Source organism: Dasypus novemcinctus, chromosome 19 (assembly GCF_030445035.2).
Source record: "Dasypus novemcinctus isolate mDasNov1 chromosome 19, mDasNov1.1.hap2, whole genome shotgun sequence".
Classification (NCBI taxonomy): domain Eukaryota; kingdom Metazoa; phylum Chordata; class Mammalia; order Cingulata; family Dasypodidae; genus Dasypus; species Dasypus novemcinctus.
In genome coordinates, this window is record NC_080691.1 from 82,386,535 (window position 1) to 82,406,760 (window position 20,226).

Sequence of the window (20,226 nt, forward strand, 5' to 3'; positions counted from 1 at the left end):
TCGGGACCCTCCCCCGCCAAGTGGCTCCTGGCGGGTGTGGACAGAACTCCGTTCCGGGGGGCCCGTCGCCCCAGCTTTCTTACAGCCCCTCGGCCACTGGGTGCGCCACGTGGTGGGCCCCGGTCCCAACCGGCCCCGCAGCGCGCGGTGTAGACGCGCACGGTCGGATCTTGTACGCACGCGCGGCGGCTTCCGCGGGACGGGACCGGGACTGCGGTGAGCGGGCCCCTCCGGAAGGAATCCACCGCGAAGAGCCCCGGGAGTCGGCCGGTCGCGGGCTGCCTCCCGACTGCGCATGCGCAGGCGCGCGCGCGCAGGCCCTGCGGGAGTCGTGGTCGTGGCCCCGCCCCCAGCCCGCCCAGACTCCATTTCCCGCCGTGCCCCGCGCGGCCCGGTTGACTTTGCGGGGCCATGGAGGGCGGCTTCGGCTCGGACTTCGCGGGCTCGGGCGGCGGGAAGCTGGACCCGGGAGTCATCATGGAGCAGGTGAAGGTGCAGATCGCCGTGGCCAACGCGCAGGAGCTGCTGCAGGTCCGTGGCCAGGCCGGGGGGCGCGAGCCGGTCCCGAGGGTGGCCGCGGGGAGGTCTGGGGGCGGGTGTTGCCGCTCAGGGCTCGCGTGTCTCCGCAGAGGATGACCGACAAGTGTTTCCGGAAGTGCATCGGGAAGCCGGGGGGCTCCCTGGACAACTCGGAACAGGTACGACCCACGGGGTCGAGTGCGGCCGAGGCCGTGGGACTTCGAACCCGGCTGGGGTCTGCCGCGCGTGCGCAGCTAGCTGGGGAGCAGCGATGGAGAGACCGCCGCGCGTGCGCAGTTAGCTGGGGAGTCGCGAGTGTGGGGCCGCCGCGCGTGCGCAGTGAGCTGGGTAACGGCAGTGGAGCGGCTGTCGCGCATGCGCACTCCTTCCCCCGGCTTGCTGCCCCCTGGGAGTGCGGACCGCCCTCAGGGGGGTGCGTGGAGGGACCGGCCCTGAGCACCGCGCGCCCCCTCCCCGCCCCCAGAAGTGCATCGCCATGTGCATGGACCGCTACATGGACGCCTGGAACACCGTGTCGCGCGCCTACAACTCGCGCCTGCAGCGGGAGCGAGCCAACATGTGAGCGGAGGCGCCGGGACCGGCCCCCCCGGAGGCCCCCCCGACCCGCCGTGTCCTTTTTATCGATGATCCTGGAGACTGTGGCAGCCCCGAGGCAGGGGCCAACAAGCGCATCCCGCCCGCGGCCTGGGGGAAGAGGCTGGGCCAGGTGGGGCCCTGCCCTGCCCCGCCAGCCGGTGCATCGCGGGTCTTGGGGTTCCTGGGCCTCCCGAAGTGCTGGCGGCCCAGGGGCACAGCCTTCAGACCTGGGAGTCGGCAACCCCCCCCCCAGCCAGGCGCAGGGCCTCCCTTGTTTGGACCTTTTGGGGAGTGGGGAGACCCTAGTCGCACTGGGACCTCTTGAGAACAGACTAATAAATTGCTGAGGGGAGGGCAGAGAAAGTCTTTTGTGTCTCTCCCCTTCCGTGGGTGCCTGGGAGCAGGTGCCGCGATTGAGCTTCGGCCTCCCCTGGCCAGAGTGTGGGTCTTTCTCTGTGCCCCTGGTGGCCGGGTGGGGTGATGGTGTTTGACAAAATAGGGGCCTTTTAAGAGGAGGCTGGCATCCGTTGCTCCCGGAGACCTGGCTTCCTTTCACTTCACTCCTTCCACCTCTGGACCCCCGGGGAAGGGACGCAGTTGGCCCTCTCTGTGACATCAACAAGCTGAACCGGCAAGCCGGGGGCGAGAGGCTGTTTATTGGAACAAAACATGCAGCTAAGCCGCTGCTACAGCCCCCTCTGTCCACCAGCCGCACGCCCCCGCTCAGGCCAGGCGGCCACTTCCTGCCGCTGTCACCTCCCGAGTCCCGGGCCTGGGCAGCCCCTCAGCCGTCACTCCTGGATGTTCTGTCCGATCCAGCCTCTCACAGCTGCCACCCGGGTGTAGACGCCGGGGAAGTGGGGCCGGCCGCAGCCGTAACCCCAGCTCGTGACCCCAGTCAGCACCCACCGGCCGGAGGGCTCCCTGCAGGCCAGGGGTCCCCCGGCGTCACCCTGCGGGCGGGAGAGGAGAGATGGCCTTCAGAGCCCCCTCGCTGGCCCGTGGAGGACTGGCCAGGCCCCAGGACCCCCAGGTTCCTGGCCAGGCCGGGGGTGTTGCCTGGGCCTCCTGAGTGACCCCAGCCGGCCCTGGGGAATGGGGTAAGTGCTGCCGGGCTGCCCTATCCCGCCGAGGGACAGTGATGGGCCCCACCCAGCAGTGGTGGCCTCACTCGACCGGAGCCAGCCCAGGGCAGCTGCCGGGACCCGCATCCTCATTGTCCACGCGGGGGCCGGTGCCCTGCTCTGCTCCCCCAGCGTCCTCCCGCTGCCGCCGCTGCCCGGCCTGCCCTGTTCCCTCCCAGCATCGCAGACCCCCAAGACGGAGGGTTTTCTCCTCTCGGGTTGCTGGAGGGCGGGGTGGGGACAGCAGCGCCTCGGGGCGGCGAGGGGCGCTCACCGAGCAGCTGTCCACGCCGCCCTGCGGGAAGCCGGCGCACAGCATGCGGCTGCTGATCTGCACCGGGTAGAAGCGGCGGCACGCCTGCTCGCTGAGGACGCGCACGGCCGCCTGCTGCAGCTGCCGCGCCATCGAGCCTGCGGGCGACACGGGGCCGGCTGGGCGCGCGCGGGGCGCGGGCGGGGCGGGGGCCGCGGGGCCGGCGCCGCCTACCTCCCTCGCGCACCGAGCCCCAGCCGGTGATGACGCAGCGCGCGCCGTCGGGGGGCCGCGGCGCGGGCCCGGGCAGGCAGATGGGCCGCACCAGGCGGCCGCGGCGCACGGGCCCCGCCAGCTCGAGCAGCGCCACGTCGTAGTCGAGCGTGTAGCCGTTGTAGAAGGGGTGCCGGTGGATGCGCGCCACGCGCGCCAGCTGCCCGTCGGCGCCGCTCAGGAGCGGCGTGCCCAGGAAGGCCGCCCACTGCCGGGGCTCCCCGTAGCTGCGGGGCGCGCGGCACGGCGTCGGCGCGGGCCCGGCGGCCTTCCTGGAGGAGGGGGCCCGGCCCTGGGAAGGGGTGGGGGGCGCCATGCCCGGGCCCCCGGGGGACTCCGGGAGGTGCCCCCTCCCGGCCGCGGGACCAGGGGTGCGGGGCGGGGGACACGGCGAGCGCGGGCCTGGGCAGGGGCGGGCGGGACTCACACGTCGAAGCAGTGCGCCGCCGACAGCAGCCACCTCTCGGCCACCAGCACGGCCCCGCAGCGGTGCTCCCGGCGCAGCAGCCACAGGCTCGCCTGCCACGGCCACGCCCCGCGGCCCGCCGCGCTGCCCCCCACGATCCTCGTCAGCGCCGCCGCGGGCGCCACGCCGCAGTCTGCGGGGCGGGGGAAGGCGGGTCGCCGGCGGCGCCTCCTCCAGGGAGACCCAGGAGGAGGCGTAGAGGGCGGGGGCGAGAGCCCGCCCGGAGGGACGCTGGGCCCCCGGCTTGGTCCACCAGGGTTCTTTGGGTTTCATTCACCCTTGTTTTCTAACCTTGGCTTTGGGGCCAGGCCCCCTCCCTGCAGAGGCTCAGGCAGGCCCTCGCTGTCCCCAACCCCACCCTCTCCAGGCAGCTCGCACCCCTGCAGGTGCCACTGCCCCCGCCCCAGGGCTTTTGCACCGGCAGCCCCTGCCAGCCTCCCCGGCTCCTGCTCCCCTCTCTTCCCGCTGCCCCCACCACGCCCTTTCCCCAGACCTGGGGACCCGGGATCCTCCCCGGGACGCCTCCTCCCCTCCCCCATCCCTTGCTCAGTGGGACCAGGCGCCAGGCAGACGGCAGAAGAGCCAACGGCGGCTTCAAGGGGTGCCCCAGGGACCACCGCGGCACCCCGGGGCACCCGGGCCCCCACAGGAAACTCCTGCAGCCGTGGAGGAGCCTGGTGGAAGCTCCAGCCCCCCTCCCTGAGACACAGCACTCTGCGCCCCGTCTCAGGGGCTTCCCGCCCCGCCTTTGGGCCCCCCAGCAGTTAGGAACTCCCCGGTGTGGCCCTTGCAAAAGCCAAAGTCAGCACAGACTGAGCAGGTGCGAGCCTCGGCAGGCGGGGACGACGGGCCGGCCACAGCCAGTGGCGGCGGGCAGTTCCCGGGGCGCTGCCCCCCGAGCCGCCAGCACGCCCCCCGCTGCGCCGCCACACTTGGAGAAACCGTGTCCCCTCACACTGCAGCCTGGCGGGGGCTCTGCGGCTACAGAGCCCTTCAGCGCAGAGGACGCCCCCTCCCCTGCCCGGAGGGCATGGGGCCCAGAGGAGCTGCCTCGGTTTCCCGCCCGCCTGCAGAGCTGCACTTGAGGGGCTTCCACGTCTCTTCTGAGGACCAGGACCGGGGGCACTTCCCAGCCCGGAGCCAGCGCTGGCCTCTGCACGGCGCCCTGCGTTGCCGCGAGCCCGGGGACAAGAGGACGCCCCGTTTAGATCCCATCGGCTCGCCACCCAAGCCCTGCGGGAGCTCCAGCTCTGCCTCCGCGTGGGTCTCCCACGTGGCAGTGAGCCGGGAAGCCTGACGTGCGTGTCCCCGGGTCTGCACTGCTCGCCCGGGACACTGAGTGCATAAATGCGTGCAGGCAGAGGGGCAAACACACCCCGTGAAGCACGCCAGGTGGCGGTGCCAGCCCGGCTCTCAGCTGGGGTTAAGTCACACCCGCCCGCCCCTGGGCTGGAGGAGCTCGAGGCCTGCAAGGGGAGGCCACAGGAGGAAAGGGGGGGCAGGTTTACGAAGGAGGAGAGGACAGAAATGAGCTGGGGTCCAGCGAAGCCTCCCTGGGTCCTCTCGGGGCTGGGAAAACGCCGCCGCCACACCCTGCCCCCGAGGAATCTGTGTGTGGGGACATCAGGTTCACCCAGAGAGAGGCGGGGGGCACGGTGGAAAGAGGGGGACACACGGGGGTTGGTGCCCTTCCCAGCCCCGGGAGAGCCCTGCCACGTCCTTGCCAAATGCCGTCCGGCTCAGATTGGTGTTCTGTCCCTCTCCTCCAAGACGGGGCGTCCACTAAAGGCAGAACAGGTCAGCCTTGGCTGTCCCACGTGGGAGACTCAACGAGCAGGAGGCAGCTCCCTGCAGCTCCCGGGCCCGCGGAGGGGGGCTGCTTACATTTCTAAGCTTGAGCCACGTGAAATTGTCTGGTCAATGGGGCCTTTGACCCAGGCAACGTCCACGCGTGGCTGCCGTGCCAGCGGGCCTCACCGAGACCCCCCGGGGAGGCTGTAGGCAGTGTGACATCGGTGTCCCAGCCAACAGCTGGCCAAAGCAACGTGGACGAAGGCCCATGCTCACTGTCACCAGCGGTCACCTGAAGTGAGCCTGGACGCACAGGTGGCCCCATGATGCCCGCAGCAGGAGCCTGCGGGAGCCAGGCCTTCTCTGCCTCCTGCGGTCCCTCCTTCCTGGCCACCTGCCCGTAGAGCCTGCGGCTGCCTCTTGGCCTCCTGGTTCCCGGCTGCATCCCCAGAGCGTAACCTGCACCTAAACCTCGTGCGGCAGTCAGAGATTGTTCTACGAATCCCAGACAGAGAGAACGTGTGCCCAGGACGCTGCCCCTCCGGGTGTGCCAGCCTTTGATTGCGTTACCTTCAGCTGAGGGGCCTTTGATTAGCTCTCCTGAAAGGTCAGGGCTTTTGAGTCCGCTCAGGTGGAGTCCCCACCCCTCCCTGTGTCTGATATAAACAGTGACGGACAGGAGAGGCTCAGAGGGGCTAGAGCCCCAGGGAGAGAGGGCCCCTTGGCCCGCTGGGGAAGAGAGGGACAGCCCAGACTGGTCTGGGAGGTCCGGGAAGAGCCGAGCCCTGGGCCAGGAGGGGGGGACTGCGGGGTCACTCAGCCCGGGGCCCCCGAGAGGCTGCACCTCGGCTCCAGAGGAGAGGGTGCGCCGGGGGGGGGGAGGGGGGAGCGTGACCAGGTGGCGCCCGCCGTCTCGCTTCGCCACGGGGCCGCCGGCTTGGGTGGGAGGCCCACCCGGAGGTGGTCTTTCCACGGCAGACTGCAAGCGCTCACCCGGACCAGCGCCCTTCCCAGAAGCCGCAGATTGCTGCCCTTTGCCCCGGCACCCCGTGGCTGAGTGAATGGAAGTCCCACCCCCCCGGGGCCTCCCCAGGCACCCCGCGCCCCCGCCGTCTCCTTCTGAGATGGGAGAGGCCCGGGGCGCCCGCCCCGCCGCCCCGCGGTACCTGGCAGCTGGGGGCGGGCGGTGGTCTCCGGGGCGCCAGGAAGGGGGGTCCGGGTCCCCGCGGTGCTGCTCGCGGCGGTGACGACGACGACGGGGCTGGCGCTGCTGCCGGCGCTGGGCCCGGGGGCCGCGGGGCCGGCGGTCGTCCCCGGGGGGCCGGGGGCGGGGGCGGGGGCGGGGGCCATGGTCTGCAGGATCCAGCCCTGGAGCCTGGTGACGCGGGCGTAGACGCCGGGCCGCCGGGCCTGCGCGCAGCCGATGCCCCAGCTCACGATGCCCGCCAGGTAGAAGACGCCGGGGCTCTCCTCGCAGGCCAGGGGGCCCCCCGAGTCGCCCTGAGGGGGGAGAGAGCGCGAGCCTCGGCACCCCCCCACCCCGCGCGGGGGCCTCCCGAGCCACGCCCCGCTTTAGGACATGACGGTGAAATGCACATAGTAGGCAGCTTCCCCTTCTGCCCTTCCCTGAGGTGAACAGAACACGGCACTTGGCGCATTCACGACGCTGCGTACCGCCACCACCGCACCAAGTCCCAGCACGGCTTCGTCGCCCTGGGAGGAGCCCCCGCCCCGCCCCGGCCTGCCGCCGGCAGCCTGCGTGGCCTGCGCTCGCCCGCGGTGTAGCCTCGCCCCGACTCACGTCCTTTCAGCTTTTATTTTATCGCCTTAACTCAGACGTAACGCCGACTCTGCCACTTTCACCGTTTAAAAAAAGAGATTTACTTGTTTATTTATTTCCCCCTCCCCTCCTCCCGCCCTGCTGTTCCTGCTGTCTGTGTTGTCTTCTCTTCTCATCTTTCTCCTCTAGGATTCACTGGGATTCGATCCTGGGGACCTCCGATGTGGAGAGAGTTCCCCTGTCACTCGCGCCACCTCAGTTCCTGGCTTCTGTTGCACTTCACCTTGACTCTCCCCTGGTTTCTCTTTTGTTGCATCATCATCTTGCTGCGTGACTCACTTGCACAGGCGCTGGCTCACCGCGCAGGCACGCGTTCTCTTCTTTTTCACCAGGAGGCCCCAGGGATGGAACCCGGGTCCTCCCATATGGTGGTCGGAGCCTGCATCACTTGCGCCACACCCGCTTCCCACTTTCCCCGTGTTAAGGGTCCGATTCGGCGGCCTTGGGCCCTCTCACCTCCATCCACAGCGAGAACGCTCCCATCGCCCCCGTGGAGAGCTGGAACTTGTAATGCTGTCGTTGGCATTTGGAGGGAAACAATCATGTTGTCTGCAAATGACCCTTTTGTGTAGTTGTTTTTTTTTTTTTAGGAGGCACAGGGGATTGAACCTGGGACCTTGAACATGGGAAGCAGGCGCTCAACCACTGAGCTACACCCGTTCCTCCTTTTATATAGTTTTACACTCTCAGGCGTCTTCTCTTTCCTTGGCGCCCTGCATTGGTTAGGGCGGCCCCGGCAACAGCGGGCATCTTCGGTTTGGGTTTGTTTCTTTCTTTTCATTTTTTTTTTATTGTGGTAAAAATACACCTAACAAAAACCATTTCAACTTTTTTTTTTTTTTTTGAGGTACCAGGGCCAGGGATTGAAGCCGGGACCTCGTAGGTGGGGAGCCGGCGCTCAGCCCCCGAGCCACACCGGCTCCCCTGAGTTGGCCCCTCTGCCTGTTTGCTTGTTGCCTGTTTTCCTGTTTCCAGGAGACACCGGAAACCGAACCCGGGACCTCCCACGTGGGAAGCAGGCGCTCAACCGCTCGAGCCACCTCTGCTCCCCTCAGCCGCCTTCAGTGTACAACCCTGCGGCCTCAGGCACGTCGCAGCGGCGTGTGGCTTTCGGGCACGCCACCACGAGAATTCCAAGCCCAGGAAGCGACGACCCCTCCCCGCAGCCCCTGGCACCCGGGCACCCGCCTCCGCCTCTCTACTGCTACGTCGTCCCCTAAGAGCCACGCACAGCAGTGTCCTCCGCACCTGGCTTCCTCCACGCAACGTGACGTCGCCAGGGCCCGCCGTGTGGTGGCACGGCCAGAGCCTCGCCCCCCGCAGCCGGACCACGGCCCCCCTCCTGGCGACCGCGAGTCGCGCCACGATGAACACGGCGTGATCCTCGTTCCTAAGGGGAAGACCTTTCAGAAGCAAACCATTTATTTGAGAACCGTTTAGATTTAGCGGCGGGGAGACCGCAGAGCTCCGTCCACCCCGCGGGCAGCGTGGCCTCCGGGGGGACGTTTCTCGCAGTCGATGAACCCGCGTCCATACGTTCTCGTTCGCTCCGGTCCGGCCTTCGCTCCCGTTCCTCAGTTTCCCCCAACACGCTCTGTCCGAGGACCCAGAATCGCACCATCGGTGTCACACCCGAGGCTCCCCGGGCGTGACGCCCCTCAGCCTTCCCTCGTGTTTGGTGACCGCGGCGTCTGAGAAGGCCCGGCCAGGGCCCGGCGCACGCCTTCAGCCGACACTTCGCTCCTAACTCGACGGGCGTGTGGGTTCCGGGGGGACGAGCAGAGAGGAACGTCCCCGTCCGTCACACGCCACCGGCGCGACGTGCCATCTGCCGGGTGGGCGCTGCCGCCCCTCTTTATCCTCCCGCTTTCCAGACCGGACTCTTGGGAAGGCGGCTGCCGGGGCTGGGATCGAATCCCGCCGCCCTAACCCCCGGCCCCGGTGGGCGCGACCCGCGGGACACAGCTCGAACGTGCCGCTCCAGTGACAGCGCGGCCCGCCCACGGAGGGAGCCCAGATTCTCGGAGGCTCCCCTGAGCGGAAAAGAAATGCGACGTCACCCAGCAGGGACGGCTTTGGGGGGATTCTCGGAGGCTCCCCTGAGCGGAAAAGAAATGTGACGTCACCCATCAGGGACGGCTTTGGGGGGAACGTTCGGCCTCGCGATGCCCCGGGTTCGACTTCTAGTCCCTGAAAGCGAGACGATAAATTCTGTTGTTAAGCCACCAACTGTCGGTGTTTGTCGTAGCAGCCTCGGCTAACTAAGACGCTCTGCACAGTTCAGCCTAAGGCAGAGTTTCTACAGACGCGGTGGGAGCTTTTTCTGCAGCAATATTTGTAACGGGATCACTTTTACTTCAAGCACGATGCTGGCGTTGGTTTCTATTGGGTAGCCTTCGCCGGGCTAGAAAAGACTTAATTAGCATGGTTGTTAGAATGATCAAATGATCTTTTTCTGAGATTGTTAAGACGATCATATTTCTCCTTTTTAATCCAGATGTGTGATGAATGACTTGACTCGATTTTCCAGCGCTGAGCCAACCTTTTTTGATGAGATAAACTTGCTGTGATTGTGATGTATATATTTTATATTTGTAGTTTCTTTTAAATCACTGAATTTTTTTTGTTTTCTTTTTTTTTTTTCCTTTTTTTTTAATCACTGAATTTAATTTAATATTGTATTAAGGATTTGTGCATCTATATGCTCTTTTCCTGTGTTTGTCTGGCGTTGGGGCCAGGGCTTGGCTAGCTGCTTCTTATCTTCCCGGGCAGGTTTCTTTGGTTCTTAATTTTGACCAGCCTCATTTCAAGTGCTCAGGAGCTACCCTGTTGGACGGCATGATGGTTTATGTGCTATTAGCTCTTTTCAGTCTTTTAGGAGATACTAGGGTCTGAACCCGGGACCTCAGACATGGGAGGCAGGTGCTCAATCACTGAGCTACCCCCGATCCCCTATTCTGCATGTTTTTTTTGTTTGTTTTTGGTTTTTGGTTTTCCCCCTTCCCCTCCTCCCGCCTTGCTGTTTTTACTGTCTGTGTTGTCTTCTCTTCTCATTTTATTTCCTCTAGGATTCACCAGGATTCGATCCTGGGAACCTCTAATGGGGAGAGAGGTTCCCTGTCAGCTGCGCCACCTCAGTTCCTGGTCTCTGCTGCGCTTCACCTTGACTCTCCCCTAGTCTCTCTGTTGATGTGTCATCATCTTGCCGTGTGACTCACTTGCGCGAGCACTGGCTCGCCTCGCGGGCACTCACGCGGGCGCTGGCTCACCACGCGGGCACTCACGCGGGCGCTGGCTCGCCTCGCGGGCACTCACGCGGGCACTGGCTCGCCGCACAGGCACGCTTTCTCTTTCTTTTTCACTGGGAGCCCCAGGGATGGAACCCGGGTCCTCCCATATGGTGGGCCGAAGCCCTATCTCTTGAGCCACATGTGCTTCCCCTGCACGTCTTTCAAAGTCGGCATGTGACATTGCACTAAGTAAAATAGGCCTGACCAAAGGACCCCTGTTGCAGATTCCAGTCCTATGAAGCTTCTAGAATCAGCAGAATCATATGGACAGGAAGCGGAGCAGAGGCTCCCAGAGCTGTGGGGGTGAGAGTGGGAGGGTCGTTTTACTTAATGTTTCTCTTCGTGGGTGATGGAAAAATTGGGGTGGTGACAGCAGCCCCACCCGGTGACTGAATCGACAGCGCCGCTGTGGGTGAAGGGAAACCTCAGGTGGTACCTCTGCGTCACGGCTAGGCCGGGCAGCGTGCCCCCTGCCTGGCCCAGCCAGCCCTGGGCTGACTGTAGACAAGGACACTGGTGGACTGTGACCATCAGTGAGCTGGCTGCACGGGTGGCCGGCGACATCTGCGGGCGACCAAGGAGAGTGGCATCTGCGCCGCGCCGTCTGTCCAGGCGGCTGAGGGCCTTCGAGGAGAGTGAGGTCAGCGTCGAGAGAAAACGTCCACGTCTGCTCAGGCAGCCTCGGCTCCCGGAAGCGCAGCCAGGACCTGCCTCGGGGCCCCGGCTGGCAGCCCCGGCGGAACTCGCGCTCCTCGTCCCCTCGGCAGTGTGAGACCACTGCATGAAATCTCACAGTGTTTGCGGATATCTCCTGTCAACTGTCTCCCTAGAGAACACTGGCCATTACAATATGTTCCCACCGTAAAAGATGGTAAATAAAAAATAAATAGTTGGGAAGCGGACTTGGCCCAGTGGTTAGGGCGTCTGTCTACCACATGGGAGGTCCGCGGTTCAAGCCCCGGGCCTCCCTGACCCGTGTGCAGCTGGCCCATGCGCAGTGCTGATGCGCGCAAGGAGTGCCGTGCTATGCAGGGGTGTCCCCGCTCAGGGGAGCCCCACGTGCAAGGAGTGTGCCCCATAAGGAGAGCCGCCCAGCGCAAAAGAAGGTGCAGCCTGCCCAGGAATGGCGCTGCACCACGGAGAGCTGACACAAAATGACGCAACAAAAAGAAACACAGATTCCCCATGCCGCTGACAAGAATGCAAATGAACACAGAGGAACACACAGAGAGCACAGGACAGAAGGGGACGGGGAGAGAAATAAAATAAATCTTTAAAAATAAATGAATAGCTCCCTTAGAGAAACATCCGGGGGTGCGTGCTTTCTCGAGCTCGACCACGTGCCCTCAACGGCGGCCTCAGCCCCGCTCGGTCGCGTCGTGGCTCCTCGCGCAGCCCCCCGTCGGGCGGCCCCCGGGATCGGTCCGGGTCCCCCCCCCCGGCTCCCACAGCGCCGCGCCGACCGCTCCCGGCCCGCGCCCCCCGGCTCCGGGGCGCCCCCCGCGGGCTGAGGCCCCCCTACCTGGCAGGAGTCCACCTTGCCCTCGGGGAAGCCGGCGCAGACCATGCGGTCGGTGAGGGAGAAGTTGTAGAGCGCGCTGCACGCCTTCTGGTCCATGATGCCCACCGACGCCTTCTGCAGTGTGTCGGGCTTGGTGGCTGCAGGGACAGAGCGCCGGCGTGCCCTGGGAGCGGCCCCCTGCGTCCAGCTCCCGACCCGGCGCCTCCCGGGGGCGCGGCATCAAGGCCCCCCAAAGGTGGGCTCGGGACCCTCCCCACGGGGAGAAAAACACATAAAATAAATCTGTAAGAAAAACTAAAAAGACGCGCCGGGAGAGGGGAGCCCACTCGCGGGGGCCCGGCCCCGCCCGCCGCCGCGCACCGTTGCCCTCGCGGGTGTCGCCCCAGCCCGAGATCATGCAGCGGCGGCCCACGGGGAAGGCGTGGATGGCCAGGGGCAGGCACACGGGCTGCACGAAGTCGTTGAAGCGCAGGGGCTCGGCCAGCTCCAGCACCGCCACGTCGAAGTCGAGGGTGCTGGGGTCGTAGCGCGGGTGCAGCACCGCCCGCCGCACGCCCACCTTCACGGGGCGCCCGCCCACGCCCGCCAGCGACGCCGTGCCCAGGTGCGCCCGCGCCTGCTCCGCCTTGGTGCTGCGGAGACAGGGAGCCTCAGGCCCGCGCCCGCCCGCGCCCGCCTCCCGGGGTGGAAGGTGGAGCTCCTGGGGGGGGGGGGGACCCCAGCTGGGGGCACCTCCCGCAGGCCCTCGGCTCTGGGGGGGGGTCTCGGGAGGGAAGGGCCGGGGAAAATCGGCCGGAGCGCTTTGAGAGGGTTTGCCGTCCGGTCTGTTCCTCTGGGCCTATTAGATCGTATTAGGGCCTGAGGTTTCACTTTGACTTCACTAAGTCAAGAGGAGGGCTCTGATGTGACCACGTCATTGGGGTCGAGTCCCTGCCCCTTTGGTGGGAAAAAGCCACACTCTCACAGGGGAGGAAACACCCAGAGAAGGAGAGCACAGAGAAGCAGAGGCGGCTCGAGAGCCAGGGCCCGCGTCCCGGGGAGAGCGACGGGCCGGAGAGCTGACAGCTGGCCTGTGGAGAGGACAGAGCAGCCGAGCCCGGAGAGAGACGAGCCCCGGGGACAGGGACGAGCCCCTTGCCAGCCTGGAGCCGAGCCGGGCAGGAGCTGGGCCCACGGGCCTTAGAGGAAGAGGGAGGCTGGGCCGCGCAGACGTCGCCGCCATCTCGGTCACCACGCGGCCAGTGACTGGGGGAGGAAGTGCCTCTCGTGGTGCCTTGAGTTGGACTCTTTGGGGCCTGGGGACGGTCAGCTTCTACCCCAGTAACCCCCCTTTAGAAAAGCCTGCGGGTCCTGGCACTCCACTCCAGCGCCCCTTTGGCTGATTCCCCTGCGTGCGTCTCAAGAGGGCGTTGGCCCAGAAGCACCAAAGGCGAGTGAGGGCCCTGCAGCCCGCGGCGCTCAGAGACCCACCCCGCCTGGCCATCAGGGGAAAGAGGCCCTTCTCCCCCCCCGCGAGCCCCCCAGTGACATCCTGACCCACGCTTCCCGCGCCGCTTCGCCGCCCCTCCCACCTTGTTGCGCTATTAGACATCTGGGAATCTAGACTGGGGGATTTGGCCTCCCCAAAGAGAGCAGGCCACGGGGCCGGCTCCTGGGGTGACTGTGTCCCCGGGACTCCCCCCCCCCCCCGCTGTGACAGGGAAGCCTCTGGTTGCCCAGGGCGGCCCCCGGGCCCACGCCTGGCCGTTTATGCTGGTGGGAGGACGCAGGGTGGGCTCGGGGTGGGGGGGCCGCCGGGCCAGGGACCCCCCAGGTACGAGGGGGTGGGGCTTTGAGCCACTCCTGCCGAACCGACCTCGGGGGATGGATGGGGGGGCTGGAGACTGCGCTCAGCGTGGCTCGTGCCAGTAAGCGCCGGGCGCCGAAGCCGGGGCCGCCGGCGACACCCGGGGGTGCAGAAGGGGAGGCCTGCCCAGAGCCGGGGGAGTCGGCGGGGGCAGGGGTGTCCAGCGGCGCCGGGGCAGCCGGGCAGGCCCCCGGGGCGGGGCGCCCTCTTACTGGTTGAAGCAGTGGGCGGCGGAGAGCAGCCAGCGGTCGCCCACGACGGTGGCCCCGCAGAAGTGCCGGGAGCCCTCCTTCAGGCTGACCTGCCAGGGCACCTCCCCGGAGGCGGCGCCCAGCCCGCCCACGATCCGCGTGGGCTTCTCCATCGCCGGCCTGGCCCCGCACCCTGCGGGGACAAGAGAGCGGGGCTCAGGCCCTCGCGGGGGCCCCCGAGGAGGCGCCGCTGCTCCGGGGTCCGTCGCGGGTGCCGGAAGGCGGCAGCGGCCCCGGAGCCCGTCCGCAGAGGGGCGGACAGACAAGGTGTGGCCCATCCGCACCATGGAATATTAGTCAGCTGTGAAAAAGGAACAGAGTTCTGACACAGGCACACCTTCCGTGACCCTCGAAGGCAGCCTGTTGGGTGAAATGAGTCGGACACACAAAGGCACAGATACCGCACGATCGAGAAGTAAACCTCACAGAGACGGAAGGGAGAGCACAGGCGACCCAGGGCCGGGGCGGGGAAGGGGGAGTGGGGGCTCCCTGTGTTTTCAGTGCACCACGTCACCCAGCTGTGCACCTGACAGCGACGGGGATGGGGAACTTTGAGTTGTATATACGTTATCAGAAATAGAAATTAAAATAAAGGGGATGGGAAGCGGACTTGGACCAGTGGAGAGGGCATCCGCCTACCCCATGGGAGGTCCGCGGTTCAAACCCCGGGCCTCCTGACCCGTGTGGAGCTGGCCCATGTGCAGTGCTGATGCACGCAAGGAGTGCCCTGCCACGCAGGGGTGTCCCCCGCATAGGGGAGCCCCACGTGCAAGGAGTGCGCCCCGTAAGGAGAGCCGCCCAGCGCGAAAGAAAGTGCAGCCTGCCCAGGAATGGCGCCGCACACACGGAGAGCTGACACAGCAAGGTGAGGCACAAAAAGGGATGCAGATTCCCGGTGCCGCTGATAAGGAAAGAAGCAGTCACAGAAGAACACACAGCGAATGGAAACAGAGAGCAGACAACTGGGGGGGGGAAAATAAATAAATCTTTGGAAAAAAAAGGGGGTTGGGGTAGGAAGTGGATGTGCTCAAGTGATAAGGCCTCTGCCTACCGTATGGGAGGACCCGGGTTTGATCCCTGGGGCCTCCTGGTGAAAAAAGAAAGCGAGCCTGCGCGGCGGGCCTGTGCCTGCTCAAGTGAGTCCCGCAGCAGGATGATGGCACAGCAAAAGGGAGACAAGAGAGAGTCAAGGTGAAGTGCAGCAGAGACCAGGAGCTGAGGTGGCGCAGCTGACGGGGAGCCTCTCTCCCCATCAGAGGTCCCCAGGATCGAATCCCGGTGAATCCTAGAGGAGAAAGACGAGAAGAGAAGACAGAAACAGAAATAGACACAGAAGATCACACAGCAAATGGATATGGAGAGCAAACACAGCAGGGAGGAGGGGGGGAAGAAAAATAAAATAAATACCAAAAAAATAAATAACTACGGTGGGTGCATGAGGCGCTCTGGCCTGCTCGGAATGTGAGCGCTGGGCCCGGGGCGGGGAGGGGCTCCGGCCCTCTGCAGGCGGTCCTCCCTGGTCATGGAAGGTGCTAGAGCCACCCCCCACTTTACAGATGAAGAGACGGAGGCTTCTGGGTGGGAGCAGCTCGCTGAAGTCTCGCAGCTGCAACGCGGCACCGCGAAGGAGAGGGAAGTTAACAGGAGAACCTAAGAGTGTGCGTCATTCGGCCTGAGCAGCCGCAGGCCACGTACACGTCTGCCGCCGGCTGGTGGCAACGAGGGCGTCCGCAAACCTGGAGGCCCGTGGGTGTCTCCCCCGATGACGGCAGAACCAGGTTATTCTGGGATTCGGGGAGAAGGTGGGGTTTAGGTGGAACTGGAACGAAGTCAAGTTCCACGGGCTCAAAGCCATGCCCAGCTGCACGTAAGGGGGTCGGCCCTGAGCCGGCGCTACGAGGAGGACGCACCCCTGGACGCCGCAGCGATAAGAGAGCTGTGGACCGTCGTGTCCAGAGAGCCCTTATCTGAAACCCCGCACCTGGGCTGCACGTCGAGGCGGCCTCTCTGCGTCAGAGTGACTTCCATCCGCCAGGCAAGAAAGGGGGATTTCATTGTCACTGATAGGAATGGAAGCGGCAACGTTTCTGGCAGACTTCCGAGAAGGAGGTTTGCCAGTGGGAATAAAGCGGTCATCGCTCAAACAAGGGGGCATTATAACAAGACACAGTGTGTCCTTGGGGGGATGGTGCTTCCTGGAAACTTTGTAGCCAGATTTATCCCTGTGTGTTACTCCAGCCTTTGGAAGAGCGGGGCAGAATTTCACTGTCCGGGTCTGTGCTGGTTTTTACTTTCTCAAAATGCCTGTCGACAAGGAAATATGGGCACACTGCAACGTTAATAGTTGGAAGGATGGGCTGGCAATGTGAGGTGCTCTCAGGGCCGCTCTATTTTTGGTATAAATATTTAGAACCAAAAATTTCTAAAGATCACTGCTGGCCAGGGGTTGGCGGAGCGGGGGCGACCCGGTGGAGAACAGATTTTTAGGGCCGCGAGTCTTTTCTGTAAGACGCCATAACAGACATGACGTGCGTGTCAAAACCCATAGAACCACAGAGACAGCCCTAGCGGACACTGTGGACCTTAGTTAAAAAGAACTAAATGGGTCCATCAATTGTAACAAATGTACCACATTCGTGCGCGGTGTTACCAGTCGGAGAAATGGATGGGGAGGAAGGGGGATATATGGGAACACTCTGCTTTCTGCACAATTTTTCTGTGAACCTAAAACTTCCCTAAAAATTTCAAGACCTTTTTAAAAAAGGCAAAGCAGGGAGCTGGGTTCTTGTTCTAGTTTTGCCACATAGTATTTAGGATCTTGGCACGAATCATTTAATCATGGGGAATCTGTTTTGTTTTGTTTTTTTCATCCGTAGCACACGGTATAGGGAAGGACGAGCGCTACAGAGGAGCTAGTATCAGCTGAATGGAACAGAGTGGTCAAGGGCTTCTCAAGGTCACATCGAGGAGAGCTAGAGTTGGAACCCACCCCCTGCCTTCAGACCCACGGTTTTTTCCACTCTCTGAAAGCTGAGGTGGCAAAAGAAAATTCACAGTCGGTCACTCCATCCTTGTAAGAGACAATCTACTCATATCATTTGCAAAACTTAACTCAAAATGCATTATCGACCTAAGACCGTAAGACTTTTAGAAGAAAACACAGGGGTAAATATTTGTGACCTTGGATTTGGCAACGGATTCTTAGATATGACACCAGCAGCGCAAGCAACCAAAGGAAAAAATAAATATGTTGGACTTCATCAAAATTTAAAAATTTCGTACTTCCAAGGACTCTCTCAAGAAAGAGAAAAGACAACCTACGGAATGGGAGAAAATAGTTGCAGATTATATATCTGAAAAGGAACTTATACCTGGAATATATAAAGAAGTCTAACACCTCCATAATAATAAAAAGACAAATTAAAAAGGGGCCAAGGACCGGACTAGATCTCTCTCCAAAGAAGATAAACAAATGGCCAATAAACCCGTGAACGATGCTCCCCAGTGTTACCCGTCAGGGAAAATGCAAACCACAGCCACGACCACAATGGGCTACCACTTCCTACCCGCTGGGGTGACTAGAATGAAAAAGCCAGACACTGACAAGCACTGGCGAGATGAGGGAGAAATCAGAGCTTTGGCTGCGGGAGAGTGAAGTGGTGCAGCCGCTGCGGGAAACAGGCTGGCTGCTTCTCAGATGATAAGGGCCATCAGGGGTCTGCATATTCGGAAAGCCACCAAGTATCCGAAAGGCGTCACTTTCCAGAAGCAATGCGTGCCACTCCGCCGTTAAACAGTGGTGGCGCTGGGAGGTGTGCCCGGGCCACAGAGGGGGGCTGGACGCAGGGTCGGTAGCCCAACAAGAGTGCTGGATTTTGGTTGCGCCTGCTTCAGAAGGCACAGAGCAAGGCAGACCTTAAGGGTCTCTGGTCACTGAGCACATCCAGGTGAAAAAAGCCCCCAGGATGCGCCGGCTCCTTGCAGAGCTCATGGTCAGACGAGCCCACACGGGCGCTCCCCCTGCCACATGGAGACGGTCCTCACTGCAAAGGAACAAGTTGTTCCCAAACCAGAAGAGGAGGTTGCACAGAGGAAAAAGACATCCCAGAAGAAACTGAAGAGACAAACACTTACGGCTCGGGAGTAACCGCAGCATACAATCAAGGCAAATAAAAGTTGAAAAAAAATGTTAAGAGCAGAGTTATCATGTGCTCTAGCAATTCCACTCCTAGACATATACCCAAGGAAAGGAAAACATATTCATGCTAAAAACTTGTTCATGAATATCACAGGAGCGTTACTTATAAGAGCGAAAAGGTGGAAACAAGTGTGCAGCAACTGATGAATGGAAAAACAAAATGTGGTCCAGTGCTACGAAGTATTGATACATACGGCAACAGGGATGGGTGTGTATCTGGAGGGAAACCCAAGAAAATAATTACGCCAGTTATCCCCAGGGAGCTTTCTGAGGGTATAAGGATGGGCCCTCAATTCCTTTTTCCAGCTCCTTGTGGGTCCTTTAGATTTATTCTTTATAGAGCCTCTCTTTTTTTTGCCTCAATTTTCCATATTTTACTGTTTTTTTCTATAATAGAAAAATAAGACCCGAGAATTAACGTTGCGTTCGTGATAAGTGTTGAATCAGCTTAGCAGTGTACGTGCACCCTCTTGCATCGCTTGAATTTACCATGCACATATACTACCCTTTAAAAAATAAAAAAAAAGATAAGTCTGAAAGATGGCATGGCTGTGATATTCCTCTCTGCCTGTGCCCCTGACAGACATCACTAATCAATCACCGATCGCTTTCCCACGGAGGGCTTCAGAAAGCCAGTACCGATCGATCTGACCTGGCGCACGAGATGACACCCATCTCCCTGGAAAATACCTCGTGGCTTGGAAGCCGTGGCTGAGTGGAGAGGTACGGTGCTTGGGGGCGGCGTGGGTTTGGTGGGGGTGCTGATCACAGGACGCTCGGGGCTGGTGGGCCAGGCGCTGCTGGGGGTGGCAGGTGCAGGGGCCGCCGTGGGGCCCCGGGTCGTGCTTGCCGTGGCAATCGTCTCCAGGATCCAGTCGCGCAGCCTGGTCACGCGGGCGTAGACCCCCGGGCGCCGGGCTTCCGCACAACCGATGCCCCAGCTCACGATGCCGGCCAGGAAGAACCTGCCGGAAGGCTCCTCGCAGACCAGGGGGCCTCCGGAGTCACCCTGGGAGACAGAGGCACACGCTCAGGCTGGGCGGGGCCCCGGCAGCAGCCAGCCCAGCTCCCGGAGCCGCAGGGTGGAGGAGGGCTTCCTGACACCTCCCTCCACGTGAGCTCATGGGGAAAATTGGGGCTGGTCATTCGCATTTCAGAACCTTTTCAGTAAAAATAAAACAAGACAGTTGGACTTGGGAGCTCCAAGATCTTTCAGCTCGATCACTGACCGAAATAAACAACTTCCCCTCCCAGCCTCCGCCCAGTAGATCTTTGTTAATGTCACCACTTGCTTAGGCTGGCAGCATGGCTGCCCTGCCGGAGCCCCCAGACAGCTCCCTAACAGCCGCAGCGCTTCTCCCCAGTTCCCCGTCTGCTCTCCTTCATTCTCTCTTTGCCTTCTTTCCACCCTGGACTCTCTCACACTCTTGAACACAAGCTCTCTCACTATGTTCCGGCTTCGTCTCCAGCTTCTGGTTTCACTGTGGGAACCGGAGCACGTGCTGCGTTCTCTTCCCGTCTTTCCCCCCACTCGCCAGGCCTTAGAAATGAGAGCAAAGATTTAAACTAAAAAGAAGGACTCCACAGCCATCCTAGAAATCCAGCTGCTGCTGGACGGAAGCGGCTGCCCAGCTGTGTGCTGAGGCCTGAGAGAGAAGAGAAGGCTCCCTCGAAAGGAGGGGCATTTGGCAGACGTGTTGGTTGGGGTGCAGCAAGAGATCTGGGCAACAGTAAGGGATAAGCAAGACAGGGAGGCCTTCAGCTCCTGGAAAGGGGCACCTGATCCCGGAAGACAAGCTCCTGATGTCCCCACCCAGGGAAAGTGAACAGAAAACATGAGATCTGGGAAGCAGATGTGGCTCAGGTGGTTGAGCTCCCACCTACCACACGGGAGGTCCTGGGTTCGGTTCCCGGTGCCTCCTAAAGAAGATGAGCAAGACAGCGAGCTGGCATGACAGGCTGGCACGGAGAGCTGATGTAACAAGATAATGCAACAAGAGACATAAGGAGGAAAACACAATGAGAGACACAACAAAGCAGGGAGTGGAAGTGACTCAAGCGATTAGTCATCTCCCTCCCACATGGGAAGTCCCAGGCTTGGTTCCCAGTGCCTCCTAAAAAGAAGACAAGCACACAATGAACAGGCACAGCAAGTGCAATGAGTGGGTGGGGAGAAGTAAATAAATAAAATAAATCTTTAAACAAAAAGGAAAAAGAGAAAAAGAAAATATGAGATCACTATCAAGAATATGCCCA

At 62.3% G+C, this 20,226-nt stretch overlaps 2 protein-coding genes across 2 annotated transcripts in view; one reads left to right on the forward strand and one right to left on the reverse strand.

Annotated features, from left to right (window-relative positions):
- The first annotated feature begins 355 nt into the window (after positions 1 to 355).
- On the forward strand, positions 356 to 1,479 carry TIMM13 (translocase of inner mitochondrial membrane 13). The gene is made up of 3 exons (XM_058282124.1): positions 356 to 531; positions 630 to 698; positions 1,004 to 1,479. The coding sequence occupies exons 1-3, from the start codon at positions 412 to 414 to the stop codon at positions 1,100 to 1,102; spliced, it is 288 nt and encodes a 95-aa protein (XP_058138107.1). The 5' UTR covers positions 356 to 411; the 3' UTR covers positions 1,103 to 1,479.
- A 279-nt stretch (positions 1,480 to 1,758) lies between these two features.
- Positions 1,759 to 20,226, reverse strand: part of TMPRSS9 (transmembrane serine protease 9) — a 41,267-nt gene continuing 22,799 nt past the window's right edge. Inside the window, exons 10-18 of the mRNA XM_058282122.1 lie at positions 18,661 to 18,979; positions 13,734 to 13,905; positions 12,036 to 12,307; positions 11,676 to 11,812; positions 6,190 to 6,523; positions 3,194 to 3,365; positions 2,728 to 2,993; positions 2,515 to 2,651; positions 1,759 to 2,069 (exon numbers count right to left, since the gene is read on the reverse strand). Of these exons, the coding sequence (XP_058138105.1) occupies positions 1,908 to 2,069; positions 2,515 to 2,651; positions 2,728 to 2,993; positions 3,194 to 3,365; positions 6,190 to 6,523; positions 11,676 to 11,812; positions 12,036 to 12,307; positions 13,734 to 13,905; positions 18,661 to 18,979 (1,971 nt within the window). The 3' untranslated portion in view covers positions 1,759 to 1,907. The remainder of the gene's footprint in view (positions 2,070 to 2,514; positions 2,652 to 2,727; positions 2,994 to 3,193; positions 3,366 to 6,189; positions 6,524 to 11,675; positions 11,813 to 12,035; positions 12,308 to 13,733; positions 13,906 to 18,660; positions 18,980 to 20,226) is intronic.

What these genes read in the sequence shown, in the direction of transcription:
- TIMM13 (XM_058282124.1), top strand. Translation starts at nt 412, where the DNA reads ATGGAGGGCGGCTTCGGCTCGGACTTCGCGGGCTCGGGCGGCGGGAAG. An exon ending in ACGCGCAGGAGCTGCTGCAG is followed by an intron (nt 532 to 629) that starts GTCCGTGGCCAG and finishes GTGTCTCCGCAG; the next exon opens with AGGATGACCGACAAGTGTTT. An exon ending in CCCTGGACAACTCGGAACAG is followed by an intron (nt 699 to 1,003) that starts GTACGACCCACG and finishes CCCCGCCCCCAG; the next exon opens with AAGTGCATCGCCATGTGCAT.